This window comes from Artemia franciscana, chromosome 4 (genome assembly GCF_032884065.1).
Source record: "Artemia franciscana chromosome 4, ASM3288406v1, whole genome shotgun sequence".
Lineage (NCBI taxonomy): Eukaryota > Metazoa > Arthropoda > Branchiopoda > Anostraca > Artemiidae > Artemia > Artemia franciscana.
In genome coordinates this window covers 18,179,655-18,195,379 of record NC_088866.1, presented here as the reverse complement: position 1 = coordinate 18,195,379, position 15,725 = coordinate 18,179,655, and the positions used below count along the sequence as shown (strand labels likewise).

Here is a 15,725-nt window from a genome sequence, read left to right as displayed (position 1 = left end):
AATAGAATCTAAAAGCTGACAAGGCATAAAAACTTACAAGGCTACCGTAAAGCGCAGATTTTAAGAGATTTTAAAGCAAACCTAAAGTTTCAATCTTTTCTCCTCCTTGGGATAATTTAGAATATGAACAATATTAGAAGAGCAAAATCAGTAAAAAGTGACAGGCCATGCATGACAAGCCATGACATATAAAGCCTAGACACATAGCCATGACAAGCCTCGACATAACAGGACATGAATTACCATCTTTTCAAGCAAACGGGCATATAAAAAGTCCTTTCCTTTGGAGAGTAAAGATCAGAAAAAGACATCAAACTACTTTGACTATTGGCTAAACCATTTAATTCATGTTTAATTTATTTAATTCTAACCTATCAAAAACGTTAATATAACCTTTTAAGATTATTCCTGGTTTTTTATTAATTATTCCAAAGGACTGCCAGAGAATCATAAGAGTTTGGCAGTCAAATCATCAAGACACATATAGTGGTGAAAAATGTTCGGTAAAACTTTAAATAAAATTTAAAAAAAGCCAAAATGAATCCAGTGCCAAGCACTCCCAAGTTAATTAGTACCTGAGGGAAGGCCGTAAAATATAAACGAGTTGTTTACTGATAAAGAGAGACACACATCATGATCACGATTAGAAGCTTCTTAGTATAAGAAGGCCAAACTTTCACATACATCATTTGAACTACTTATATCAGTTTGATACAAGCACACCCAGTTACATAAGTTTACACAGCCTTAACTTACACAGATTACCTAACTTAGACTACTTGTATTATTTAAAATACTTTCATGATTATAAAACAAAAAAAAGTTTCCTCAACAAAACGGCAAAAAGAGACATAACGTCTCTGTCTTTTAAGTTTGAACGTATTGGTTATCGTGCAAGCAATGCAAACTTTGTTGGGTTAAATATTTAAGTACATTTAATACAAGGATAATGTAGAAACTCTTTACAAGATAAAGAATGATAAATTGAATGGGTTTGAGAAAACTCAATGAAAGAGCACTTACTGTGCCAGCGTAGTGGACAATGGCAAAATGGGCCGCTTGACAACCAGGCTTGGGTGGTTTAGGCTTAACAAAGTTGTTAGATTTGCCCAAATGATTGTTTATCAGTTTCTCTTCAAATGTTTTATCCGTTGCTTTTGGAAACATAGATTCTTCTTCCATGATTGAAATCACACCAAGCGGCTGAAAATACAATAAATCATGTCAAAATAAAATCAGAGCCTCTGATATTTAGAATGGTAGGTCTACGGGGGATGAATTTCAAAAAAAAAATCACCCTCCGAAAAAAAAAGTACCCTAACCACTATTTTTCACGGAAACCACATGAGTTCAAGCAATAATCTTTTTTCGCTTGGAGATATATTAACATAAAAGTGCTAGTCGAAAAAGAGTGTTATGCAGCTGTTGTATTCTTTACAGTTGTTGTGAAAGTATTCAATTGTTTTGTATGTTTTCCCCAGGTTTTCAATTGCTCCTAAAATTTAGAGCGAAACGTGAAGCACAAATAAACGGAGGAACTGTTTGTGAAAAATCGGGAAATTCAAAAACTTTTTTTTACTGGCTTAAAATTACACATAGTAACACTGGGAAACCAATCAAGTTTTTAAAAGCTAAGGTTTTGGGCTTACTCTTCTGACATGACTTTAAGGAATAATGTATTTGGCTTACAACAATACATCAGAGACATGAATCAATTAAATTAAAGCACACTTTTCACCACGGAGTAAGAGACAAATAATGTCTCCTTTTCTCTTTGCCTCAAATTCCTGCTGAGGTGCGGAAACGTTAGGAAACTTTAAAAGAAAAAGAAAAGTAATAGATCGATAGTAAAGAACGATAAGTAAAGAAAAATGAACTGTAACCAAAATACTAAAAAACAGAAGTACAAAACAATATATAAAGAAAATTGTAATGGATATACTAATCTTGTGTTTAAAGTTTCCAGTCATAGGCATAAGACAAGCCATTAACATCAGACAATTTTAATAATCTTTTATAAATAATTTTAATAAAAAAAGGAACATTAAGAGACATCTGTCTTCCTAAAGAGATTCACAGAGGATGGGTGCGTAGAAAACACATAGACATGTGGGGTTTAAGGAAACTCTTTTTGCCCAGGTGCCAAAGGTGAACTAAGAGTGATTAGCTGCCTTAATTTAATGAAATTAACTTAGCTATAGGCGTTGTTCCTCAACATTTCCTTTCTTACAATCACTGAAAAACAAATAATTCTTTCTCAAAGGGAAACTACATAATATAAACCGATATATTTCTATAATATAATATAATATAACATAAACTGTTCTTCACTTTCATTTTTACTTCATTATACTGCTTGTCGCATATATTTAAACAACATATTTATTTGTTCTTCCCTTCTGTTTTGACTCGTAATTGTCGCTGACGCATGTATTCTGACTTTATAACTTTGTTCTTTATTTTCGCTTATCATTACTTTAGACATTTTTTTTAATACTCTTTACCTTAGTTGCTCGGATTGGTCTTGTCAGTTTTGATGGTCTAGGTTGTTCATTTGTCCTCTAGGCATTACGAAACTACTTAAAACGCCTTCTGTAAATAAACTAATTACACTTGGTATTTTATACTTAGCTATGTTCCTTTTGTAATGTTGCAAGCGTCATAAATATAAAAGCGATACGTTCACTCCTGGGGGGGGGGAGATGATGTAATTTATTCCCATGAAATGTGCACATAAATATGATGTCAATCATATGATTTTTCTTCTTAACCATGTTTCTTTTGTAATTTTGCATGCATGATTGACACAATAAACGATGGAACCACTTCTAAGGTAAATATGACATATGTATGCTTTTTGAATGTAATATAACGTCACTCACAAGAATTTTTTTTCTCCAAAATTAAAACTCTTAACGAATCTTATCACACGTCTGACCTATATAAATTGTTTTTTTCTATGCCATAAAATCTCAGGATACAAGTTTTCCCGAGAAAATATGCAGCCATTTTCAGGAGAACAAAAATATAAAAATAAATAAATACACAATTATTGCTCGTTTAAAGAAATAGTAATATAGCAAAATGCATTACCTTTTCAATAAGTTCAATACAGGCCTGCAAATCCATACCGAAATCAATAAACGTCCATTCAATACCTTCACGTTTATATTCCTCTTGTTCAAGAACGAACATGTGATGGTTGAAGAATTGCTGGAGTTTCTCATTAGTGAAGTTAATACAGAGTTGCTCAAATCCATTGTACTAAAAAGTATTAACACCTCAGCACTTATAAACTTCAAAGGAGTTGAGAGAATTCATATACAAAGACATACGTTTTCTACATATGGTGTCCATGAATGAAATCGAGAAAACTGTGTGGGGGAGGGCGCAATGGAGACCTAAAGCTGAAAATATCGAAATTAAATGTAATTTTGGATCTCCTGTTAATTTGAAGAAAAAATTTAACCATATTCTTTTACAGCTTACGGCTGGATAGATTTCTAATTTTATTTTCTTAGACAGGGTTATATGGGATGTTTAAAGGATATTCAGATTAGCAGTAAATTATACAAAGGACTTAAAAAATTATTCTACCAACTATGATAACTAACTTTTTCATCTTGTGTAGCAACAATGATATACTTTACGATTTCACAGAAAAACATCGAAGTACAACGATTTGACTCGCTTTAATATCGAGCCGTCCAAACAGAAACGTACGTAAGAATCTATTTTTTAACATTTCATGGCGAAGGGTCTGCGGCAGGTTTAAAAGGCCTAAAAACAAAAAGATTTTACAATCCAACGGATAATATGGGAAAATGATAGAATTTTTCAGATTTGATAAGGAGGAGGGGCCTAAACGGCTGAACTCTACAGAGTAAATAAATCTCCAGAATGGTATTAAAGCCAGAAAATGAAGACAAAGCTATGTTTAATTAAAACGAATATAAAATCTAGATGAATAATAATTCTCATCTAAATGTAAAGTATTAGTTCAATAAAATAACCAAGATTAAGAGAAATATATACATAAAGGTTTCAAAAATATTAATTAAAAAAAATAATAAATAATATGTTTCTAGCCACATTATTAATAATGATAGTAAGCAATAAATTTCAAAGACTAAGACAAAAAAAAAATGAAGTCAATAACAAAAATGAGAATTATTCAAGAAACAAAAATATATATATATATATATATATATAAAAGAAGCACAATAAATAAGCAAACAAATTAATCATTGTTGCTATACTCACGTCAAAAATTTCAAAGCCAGCAATATCAAGGACACCAATAAAGTAAATACGTTTCTGACCAGTTTCAAGGGTCTCGTTACATTTCTTCACAAGGGCCTTGAAAGTTCTGTCATAGATAGCTTTGGCCATGGCACCAATGGAGTTATTACACTGAAAAAGGGAGAGTGAATCGAATACAGTTCAATCAAGATGAAGAAGAATAAGTTATTAATACAAATTAAATATTGAGTACCCCCTTTCTATGGGAAGAGAAAACAGGCAACATTTGGATCAGTTATGAAATTAAATAACAGAGGAAAAACAAAATCATTTACACACAGCCCACCTAAACATCGAAATAAAGAATTGGCGATCCTAAATCGATAGATTTACAATAGGGCACATGCAAAATTTTTGTACTTTTCCTCGCAGCATTAGACAAGTCTTAAAAAGGTTCTTCTATCCCCCTCCTTGTGTAGGCCTACAGATATAAACAACAACAAGAACAGTAGGGATTTTTTCCAGTAACATAGTGGAATTCTGTATTTGAACGAACATCTAGACCCTATGTCCAAGGGCCGTCCATAGCAAAACATAAATATACCGAAATTTAAATTGAAATACGACCATTGAAACTAAGTATAATTTTGAAAACAGTTCCAGCATCCTTACTTCAACGAAGTTCAACCAATACTGATCGATAAGGTAAGGTGAAATAAGGTAATCCATTGAAGTGAAAAAAAAAAAAAATAAGAACATTTTCAAAGCTAATCTTGCCTTTTTGGCAGCTAACCTCTGAGGCCTTTTTGTAACTAGTTCAATGTCATTGTCTGCTGATTTTTAATATATTTTGTTGAATCGTTCTTCGTTGAATTTGTGTATAAAGCATTTATTGATAACCCCCTCCCCCCCCAAATCCCTATTTAAGGAAATATTGTTATTTATTTTGAGTCTGAGTAGGTACAATAGTAGGTAATCCAGTAGCTGAGTTTTGCAACAAACTTGACCTGGTGGACTCCTTTTAAATATCATTTTTGACTAAGCCATATTCAGGCTTATTTAAAGAGTGTAGCAAACTGAGAGAAGAGGAAACTCCGGTTTGACTCAGAGAAAAATAAACCTCCACTTGCTATTTCTCCTCCAAATTAAGGGGTGTACCTCCTCTGACCCCATATTGATCAAGGACCTTTCGTGAAGTTAGAAATAGCTCGAACCGGCAGAAACTTGGAATTAATACAAAATATTAAGTTAAATTAAATGCAAAATATTAACTGAATCTATATCTATTTTTCTTACCTTTGCTATAAATTTGGGCTAAAGATAAGAGGCTTATTTCTGCTAAAAGAGAACAAGTGCCTTTTTCTCCTTTTTCTTAACGAGCCTAGGTTCAGCCAGCTATCCCACTTCTGATAATTTTATAGTTCACAAAAAACAAAGATTCAAAACAAAATCGGGCAGCATACAGAAAATTAAATTACATTAATTAATTATCAATTACAAAAATTAATTACATTATGTAAATTACATCCACTGAAACTTTGACCACAAATTAAAATACAAATTTCAATCCAATTTAAGGTTCGTTTAAATTTCTCTTGTTCTGCAACTGTAACAGTGGGACTACACTTTTTGCGCCTATCATATCCAATCCAACCAGAGAGTAAAATTACTCTATTGCGTCAGAAACCAAATCTTGGAGATCTTAAGCCATTCATCATATTTTTTTTATTTCAAATAGCCTACGCAGGGACTGTACGACCAACCCTTGCTTAGTAACAGAAATTCTAATCGACAAAAACAAACAAAGAAACACACACACACACACACACACATATATATATATATACACATATATATATATATATATATATATATATATATATATATATATATATATATATATATATATATATATATATATATATATATATATACATGTATGTTAAAAAAGTAGGATAAATTTGTTGTAAGGTCACACACTAAAATACAAAATTCCCATTCCCATGGAGTTTCGCATCATCTACGGACTATTCTCTATATGCGCAAACTTTTCTAGCTTTTTCTTCCTATCGAAATTTACTTGCTCCAGTTTAAATTTATAGCTCCTACAATACAGAAAAAGAGAAAAGGGACATACCTGATCTTTATTACGACCTTGGGTCACATACTCGTTACCGACTTTAATCCTCGGCTTTAAGAAATTCATATAAAGTTGTTGACCGTCGACACCAGCGTTAAAAGCAGCGTTTTCGCCTTCCTAAAAGATAAAAATTAACCACTTAAATCTGTATAGTTCAAAAATATAATTCCTATAGTCTGTTTAAGATTGACAGGACATTAATGCTTAACTAAGAATTTTGAGCCAAAATGTCTGCAATTGTAATCTAGTATGTACATTCTTCCTCCCTACAAAGATCATCACTAACTGGATGATAAGGTTAACTAAATTTATATAATTAGGAGGCGTATGGTACGATCGAAAAATGAAATGAGAGCCGTACGATATGTTAGTGAAAACTTTTTATATTTACGGGTTTTATCATGTTTTATCATAGAATAGTGGCGTAGCTAGGGGATAAGGTGGACGGATGTTCCCGGGCACAGCCTCTGAGTGGACACCAAGCTGAGTTTTTTTTCAAATATAAACCACTTTTTTTTTCTTCCTCATATTGTGTTCGTGATGGTGGGAGGGTGGCATAGAAAACAACATCGTCCCCGGGTTCTGAAAACCCTAGCTACGTCTCTTTCACAGATACAAATATTTTAAGTTTATTTATTTTAAGTTAATTATTTATTTTAAGAGTATAATAATTTTAATGGAAAAAAGCTGGCAGGATTAGCATCATGAGGACTCAAATTGAAACTTGCAGGGGGTTTTGGAAAAGCCACCTGGACCTGGGATTTTTGACTTGGAGAGAGCTAGCAGACATGAAAGACAATACGTTTGACGGTAATCTATTTGAAACTTTGAGGTAGTTTTGGGGAAGAAAGAGTGGACAAGGAGACTTCAAATTTATGTTATGGGGGAGGGCTAGATTATTTTTTCAAGTCAACCTAAGCATTTTTTTACAATAAGTATTTAGAATCAATAGGATTTGAAATCAACCCATGGTTAAGTAGTTGGGTAAATCAAAACACCCTAAATGTATCCAGGTTATAAGAAAGATATACCTACAATATTTGTAAGACGGCTAGGAAGCTCGAGTTGAAACTTTCAGGGAGTATTATTACCCAAATTGACTTTGAATTACTACTTGAGAAAGTGGCCGGTGATAAACATTAAAACACTACATGTACCCATATTATCAAAAACGTGTATATGCGATATATAGGAAGCATCTTAGGGGAGGAGGTTGAGGGGTCAATTTGAAATTTCAAGTGTCAGATAGAAGAGGGCAGGAACTTTAAGTTTTGTATTTTGGGTACAGGGATGGGGAGGCAAACATGGATGGGTTAAAGTATAGTGGGCCTGCATACAAAACATGTTAAGTACAATTATTTTGCATATTATGAAGTAAGGTTTGTTTTCTGACTTCAAGCTTTCCAAATACCTTACCCCCCCCCCCCTTTTTTATGTGCAAATATGCCCAAATTATATATTTTGTCACTTGTCTTTGTCTTGTCTCGCGCTAAGCTGAAAGAAACTAACGAAGAAACAGATTTGTTCTCGAGCTTTACACAGCGTAAACTTGAGTGAGTGGCGCATAATACACAAGTGCCCAAATTCCTTCCCCCTACAGAAATAAAAAAAAACTTAAATAAAATTATCAAATTTGGAAAGGCTAATTTCCACTGGGGGTCTTTCCGGAGGGGGGTATTTTCCGCCGGGTGGGAGTATTTTCTGCGGGGGGTATTTTCTGCGGGTGGGTATTTTACGAGAGGGAGGGGGTAACCACCAGGGGGTAGACGCTTAGAACCCACGTATCTCATGTCTCATTCCGATTTGAAATACTATATTTCTGGAGAAAATGATCGACATATCCCACATCTCCTGTAAATGTAACATCATCACAAATGTTTTATCAACTGATAACCTACACTACTACTACGTCTGGACTGAGCATAAAACTCAATGGAAATTTTCAGAAGCATATACTCACCACGGTGCCATCTGCTTCTGCCTGTTCTTCTCGACCTCTTTGTTTAAACTTCATTTCACCCATGTGCATAACGGTGGCAACTACCTTATAGACATTGGCCTTTTCTTCAGGAGTAAACCCAAGGATGTCAAAGGCTTCCTGCAATCACAAAAGATCATTAAGTTGAGATCATACAAAGACCTTATATTACAGAAGTTTCCAATGTCGCCATTATCCATTTGTCTATTATTATCTTTTCTTAAAAAGTAATCTAGGCAACCCATCAGGTACAGAGGTGTTGGCGTAAATAATATTAGACACTGAATAACACTACTTTGAGCGACCTCCATTCGTCTTTTCAATGTGAACAGGAAGCAGGAAGCCGCGTATTCTAGACTTAATTTACATCTAACGATATTATTTATGGAAAGAAATAATAACAAAATATAAAGATTAGCTTTACTTAGAGGTAGCCATCACTAATTTTTATATTCAACCAACCCCAAAAATTAGGCTTCCTGAGCTATTTGATTTTTTTTACACATAAATTTCAGGTGCCTTCTTTTTCTTTTTTTCTTTTTTTTCTCTCTTCCTTTTCCAATAAATATTTGGATCATTCTTGCGTTTCAATTCATAATTTATTCTCTACGGTGGGAAGACAAAATTCGCCATGCTTCAGCACTAGGCTGACCAATGGGCACATTAAATAGCTAACTCTAATGTTTCTATATATATATATATATATATATATATATATATATATATATATATATATATATATATATATATATATATATATATATATATATATATATATATATATATCGAGTTGGTTTTAACAACGAGTGTTTGAGGGAATCACGAGAAAAACCACAAAGTAATGATGTATACATGTGCATATATGTATTTATCTTTCTCTGGGTTCAATGAAAGCGAGCGGAAAGGCAATCAAAATAAAAGCATAAGTTAACTTACATCTGTAATGACAAACTCCTCACTATCATCAATACTGGCGACGGTGACTTTACCTTGACTCACAAAATGATAATCATAAATGTTGTTCGATAGTTTGCACATCTCTGAAAAAAAAAAACATTTAGAAGTGTGTGAAACAAATGTTATCTGAGACAGATAACTAAAATAAAAAGTAATTCACCTAGATAGTATTTGTGGTAGGAGTTCAACCTGATCCTGGGGGGGGGGGGTGGATTTAGATTTATTTCAAATTTGGACAGTCAAAATTTGGATTGGGCAGTGTCTTCAGGGTTGTTATTTCTGGCCAATATTTTATTCAAAATGAGTGTAAAGATATCCAAAACCCCTTTCTATCATCCAAAAATTTTACCATGATCATGAAACTGTTTACTCTTAAAATAAATTTTTATTTTTCTTAAATTTTCTTAAATTAAGAAGAATTTTTCTTAAAAGAAAAATAAATATATTTCACATTCAGTATATGAAGAGACCGAATTTATTTTTCTTCAGTTAGTAGATCTGGAGAGGTCAGAAATATAGAAGGAAAAGGAATCCACAGGTCACAACTTCATTCCAAACCATGGTGGGGTCAGATTACTTTCTAAAAGGGGGAGAGATACACAGTTTCATAAATTTAGTATATGTTTAGCAAAACTATCGTATATTTTATCGTATTTTAATAGCAATTGCCTCAATTTTCGGCGGGGTTCGGCGAACCCAAGGAACCAAAAGGAAATTTTATCTTTCAGAGGGACCTCCCCTACCCTCTCATGTGGCCCGGAACAGTATACCGCATTAAATTACAAAGGAGTTGTCGATTGCAAAGTCAACACCAGATTGCCTTTCGGAATTATAAGAACATAAACAACAAGTAGAACAATGGGGAATTTTTTTATTTAAGACAGTGGAATGCAACTTTGAATGAATATTTTGATCCTATATCCAAGGGCCGTCCTCAGAAAAACAACTGAAAAAAAAACGAAGAATATAAAACAACTCACTTTGGAATAAAATCTTTAAAACTAAAATATTTTCTCAAAACGTTCCTAGCATCATTACTTCAAGAAAGTTCAACCAGGACTGGTACATCAAGCGAAGTGAAAAAGACAATTCATTCAAATGGAATAAGAAACATTTACAAACAAGCTCTTTTATCTAATCTTGCCTTTTTGGCAGCCAGCCTAGAAGGTCTGTCCGTAACAGGTTGAGGGGTATTGTTTACAGGTTTTTTTAATATAATTTGCTAAATCCTTTTTAACTAAAGTTGTATAAAGGCATTAAGTGAATATTCTCGTAAATCCCTGTTTAAAGAAATATTACTATTTATTTTGATTCTAATTTCAATTGCCTCTCGAACAACCAGTTTTATACCTAAATCATTGCTAATAATGGAAGTTTCTTCAAAAAGCATTTTAGGCTAGGATTATCAAAAATATGACTGCTTGAAACAGAATCAAAAGAAATATTTGTAGTGTTACAATTTAAAGCTTTAATTATGTCTTCTTTGTGCTGGCATAGGCGTTTTTCTAAATTTTTATGTGTTCTACCAGCAAAATAGTTGCCACAGTCACATGATCTTTGATAAGCCCTTCTTTATCGAGTAACTGGGTTTATATTTTTGTCAGAATTTACGAAGTTCATGATTTTAAAATTATTCCTAAATACTACATACAAATTATTTTGTGAGCAGACTCTTTTTAAATTTGCAGTGACTATGGGAGGTAAATTATATTTGAGGGCTTGGCGGGAGCTTCTCATGGTAAGAGATCCTTGATTTTAAGGGAGTGTCTTGCCAGTCTTCGGCTAAGTGTATTATTAATAAAGACAATAGGATAACCGTCTCCAAAAAGTATGTCTCAAATAAAATTGAGTTTATCTGTGATACGAGATTCAGAGCAAATGTTTAGGGCACGATCGACAAGAGGTAAGAACAGCTCTTTCAACTTGTGGGGGGTGATTGGATTTTAAATGTGTTTTGTATGGGTTTTCTGTAAATTGTAAAATCCAGTTTATCAATGCTAAGAATAATTAATACATCCAGAAACGGTAATTTATTTGCAATTTCAATTTCTAAGGTAAACTGTAGATTTCGGTCATATGTATTAAAGGGATCTAGAAAACCCCTAAGTTCATTTTCCCCATAATTCCAGAGCGATATTACATCATCCATGTAACGCCCCCAAAAGATATGTTTTAAAAGATAGGGATTTAAAGCCCAATTTTCAAGGTGTTCTACGTAAATCTTCGCTAATAACCCAGATAGGGGTGTTGGGAGGCCCTTTATTTGTTCATAAAGAGAATTATGGAACTGGCAATAAATTAAATACTTGTTAAAAATTTTGACTAGGGACATAAAAACCTTGCAATCTATAACTGTTGTTAAAACTTCGATTAAATGATAATTTTCTTCTATTTTATTTTTCAATAACTGTTCAGATATTGCCACATCAATATTAGTATTCAGAGAAACTATATCAAAACTACTTACTATTGTATTTTCTGAAATGCTTGCATTTTTAAACTTTTTCCATTTAATCTACCGAATTACTTATGTACGATTTTTGGGAATGGAGCAAAGGTTTGAAGGCTGTACATAGCCACTTTACAATATTGGAAGCATGGGCTTTCATTCATGCTATAATAGGCCTTAAGGGAATACCTTGCTTACGTAATTTTGGTAAACCATAAAATTTTGGACAAAAGTAAGCACGGAAGAAAATCTCATTACACAATTGTGGGTAACTTTACCACTTTGTTTTAGATTCTTTTATTCGGTTATAATTTTATTCGTAAACATATCAGTATGGTCGTGAGTCATGGTAGTAAACGTTCTTTTGTCTTTTTAAGTGTGAATAAATTTTGTTTTCATAATCTGACGTATCCATGACAACAAGTGAATTACTTTTGTCTGCTTTTTTTTTATTATGATAGACAGACCTTTGCGAAGATTAGACAATATTTTTATGTCTTGCGAAATTTCTGGCGTCAAATTAGTAGGAAACTTAACTTTTTTTGGCTACCCTAACTTGCGTTTATAAGACAAAATCTAACTTCATCTGAGTTAGAAATAGATGTGTAATTTTCGTGCAAAGAGGATTCTATAGAGGGGATTATATCTGCCAAAGGAACTTGTTTTGGTGGAAAGGAGAATTTCGGACCTTTTTTAAGACTTTGGATTTCCTTATGTTCAAGGGCTCTAGAGGAGGGATTAACGATAGCAGGTTCAGGAGTGAACCTTGGAGCATAAGTACGATAATTCATCGAAGATTCGTACCTCAGGCTTTCCAATTTTTATAAAGTCGTTCCATAGACAAGCAAAAACCATGACTAAATAAATTCCTTTCCAATCTAACTATTTGATAATAATCAACCGTGGACAAATTTTCAAATACAAATTTTTCGAGAGATTTTCTTTCAAAGAATATAATATGTCTGTTTTGTTTATTGTCCTTAATAATATGGACTAAGGTTTTTAATTGTAGCGCATGAGCGACTTGCGCTTCTTTCCAGGTATTTCAATGTAATTTATATCTTACGGATTTAGGAAAAAGGTTTTATTTAGGAGTAAAACATTAAGGAAGGTTATTCCTAAATAAGGTTTAATTTAGGAATAAATTTATTTAGGAATTTTATTTAGGATATAAATTGTAATCTAATTTACAATGTTCGACAAATTTCTAGGGATGAAAAAACGAAACAAATGACAATTTTATAGTTGTTTAAATCTAAATATTTTAAACATACTGTCAAAGAAACCAAAATCAATAAATGGTGAATTTTTACTCTATTTGGCTTGAAAGATGGAAATCAGCTAGAGTAGCAAATTGAGAGCAAACAGAACAAAAGTAATTCTAACACCCAGTTTGTTTTTCAAAGTAAAAAAAATAAACTAACATTGCATATGCAACCTAACCCAAGATATTAATTATTGGCAAAGATCCATTCGATTTCTAACTACAACACCTCTTTTAAGAGAGAAAACGTACAAGCTAGATAAAAGCAGGTTTCATGCTATAGCAGCCAAAACATATTTAGTTTTAGTTAAATTTTTCGATATCCAATGATTTTGGACATGCTCTTCTTATCGTCTGACTTGCTCTAAATTGTTCAAATAACCATATTTAGTTTAGATGTTCTTTTAAGTAGCTGATGAGGTAAATCTAAAACTTATTTTAATATTTTAACACCAACAGGTGGCCTCCTTATTTATATCTTTTTTGTTGCTGTTTGGTCTATTCATCAAAAGTCACTCCTTAGAAATTACAGAAATGGTAAATCAGTATCAGAGAATAACTTGTACTTTTTTTTTAAAAAAAAGTTTGTCTTGAGATACGTGCGCAGGTGTATTAGGTGGTTTGGCTTTTCAGTAATAGCAGTATTAGTACTAGCACATTGGGAGAGTGTATATAAATATCTATTTCGGATCCCACCTCAGTATTTTCACTAATAAAAAGTAAAAATAATTTGGACCATTAGATAAATTATTCGATAAAAGCCTCGAAAACAGAACATTCACAGCACAGAGTAAATTCGGTCAACATGTATCAAATTTCCCAAGACATTCCTTGGGAAGGGGGATTCCCTTAATTAGTGGGTATTATCTTTCCCCCTTACCTTGATTTTCGTCCTTACCTTAGACCTTGATTTTTTTTGGGGGGAGGGGGGTTTCATTGCGTCATGGTCCTAGAAACATTTTTCATTGTACCGTGGTTCCCAGAGGATAACCAATAACCCATACTTTTTAACTTTCAACAGATCTGACGGGCTTACTCTTAACATGATGAAATCTAAGGCTCTAAGATATGACAAGACAGACTAAAGAATATTTCTAAAGCCCGTAAATAGATAAACAGCTGATTGAACAAAAGACGCTTAATCAACTCATAAGAACATAGAAAACATTAAATTCTACTTTTAATCTTCAAATCAAGTACTAACTATTCATACAGATAGAAAGGGTGACCTGTCTCCCTTCCATTCAATGAGAGCATTTTGTCCCCCCCCCCCCCCCGAAAAAAATCAGTTATTCCAAATTGCACTTTTTCCTTATTCCACCCCATCTCCGATGCTAAAATAAGTTCTTTGAAATCTTCAAAAACACAAGATTGTCACCTCTTTACTCAAAAGTATATTCATATGATTTACTAGCTCGAGAATTTCAAAAGCTCTATTCTTAGATAGATTTAAAATGGCAACAGGGAAGCTTTAACACTTCTGTCTTATTTCAACCTCCCTATTTACTTGTATTCCTACTATATTTCCTTACAGAGAACTAATGAGGAATGAGCACAAGAAATCCGATGATGGATGTAATAATGGCGGATTCAATGATACGACCAGTTCTCAGGTTAGATCGTCATTGAACAAAAATTTTCGAAAGCCGCAAGAACTCACCTTTAACGCCTGGTACAGCACCCGTCATGATTTGGTAAAACATATGGTAAGAACGCTCCGCTGCCTGTTGAGAAATAACACGGGCCTTCTCCAACAGGTAGGATTCAATGTCAGCACCAGATAGCTTACCACCGTTGTCGAAGTGGATACGAATAAATTTACCCTAAAAAGAGTTAAAAATCAGAGGGATTAATACCAAAGATGAAGAAAGGATACTCATCCGGGTCGCAGCGGTAGCTATTAACCTAGTAAGAAACGATGACGTCCAATGCTAAGAAATATAATAGCTAATAACTCCTAAATAGAGTCAGATTAAAACAAAAAAGGCACTACTAGAACCGCCTTGTCAAAAAAAACATATATAGGAAACTTGCCGTCCCTTGGCTTGAACAAGGGAAATATATTGGCTGGACAATCAAGAAAAGTGGCAGCAACCGCAATATTCTACATAAACGGCATCTCTTTTTTTTCATGTTTTTTTGCTACAGATAGCCTGGCACTGGAACATCGTAGAGAGCTGTTTAATGACTCATTTTAAAGAAAATTGCAGCATCTAGTGCCTTTTGAAGTAAAAAAAGAATAATTTTTAAATAAAGTCAATTTTTCCACTAAAAACTGCATTTTTTCACAACATTGTAGTAGCTGTTTATATTATGCACTATTATAGTCGATTTAGTTAATTATAAATAGGGATCTTATATTAAAAGACAAGCATCCGAAGAAAAAACCGTTGCATATATTGGTAATAATAAAGAACGAACGCTAGCTCATAGTAACTTTATTAATAACTGTAATAATGTAGCCTTGATTAATAATTGTAGCCTTAGCTTTAATGGCAGCATTATGATTGGTAAATTTTCTGGGTATGGTGCAATATTTTAGCTTACATGCTTGATTCTCTGAAATTCGTCTCTTACTATTCAAAAAAAGAAAATGCCGTACACTTTTTCCTCTTTATAACACCAAGTAAACGAATCGAGGTAGCAGCGTTAGCTTGCAACCTAGTATCCGGGTTGCAGCGGTAGTTAAAGTAAA

At 33.1% G+C, this 15,725-nt stretch overlaps 1 protein-coding gene across 15 annotated transcripts in view; it reads right to left on the bottom strand.

The window, feature by feature from the left end:
* LOC136026090 (myosin heavy chain, muscle-like) overlaps nucleotides 1–15,725 on the bottom strand; it is a 125,038-nt gene that overhangs the window by 70,762 nt on the left and 38,551 nt on the right. For all 15 annotated transcript variants that reach the window (XM_065702301.1, XM_065702306.1, XM_065702303.1 and 12 more), the window contains exons 8-14: nucleotides 14,691–14,853; nucleotides 9,297–9,400; nucleotides 8,343–8,480; nucleotides 6,380–6,499; nucleotides 4,264–4,413; nucleotides 3,094–3,264; nucleotides 1,024–1,203 (exon numbers count right to left, since the gene is read on the bottom strand). In XM_065702301.1, coding sequence (XP_065558373.1) covers nucleotides 1,024–1,203; nucleotides 3,094–3,264; nucleotides 4,264–4,413; nucleotides 6,380–6,499; nucleotides 8,343–8,480; nucleotides 9,297–9,400; nucleotides 14,691–14,853 — 1,026 coding nt within the window. The remainder of the gene's footprint in view (nucleotides 1–1,023; nucleotides 1,204–3,093; nucleotides 3,265–4,263; nucleotides 4,414–6,379; nucleotides 6,500–8,342; nucleotides 8,481–9,296; nucleotides 9,401–14,690; nucleotides 14,854–15,725) is intronic.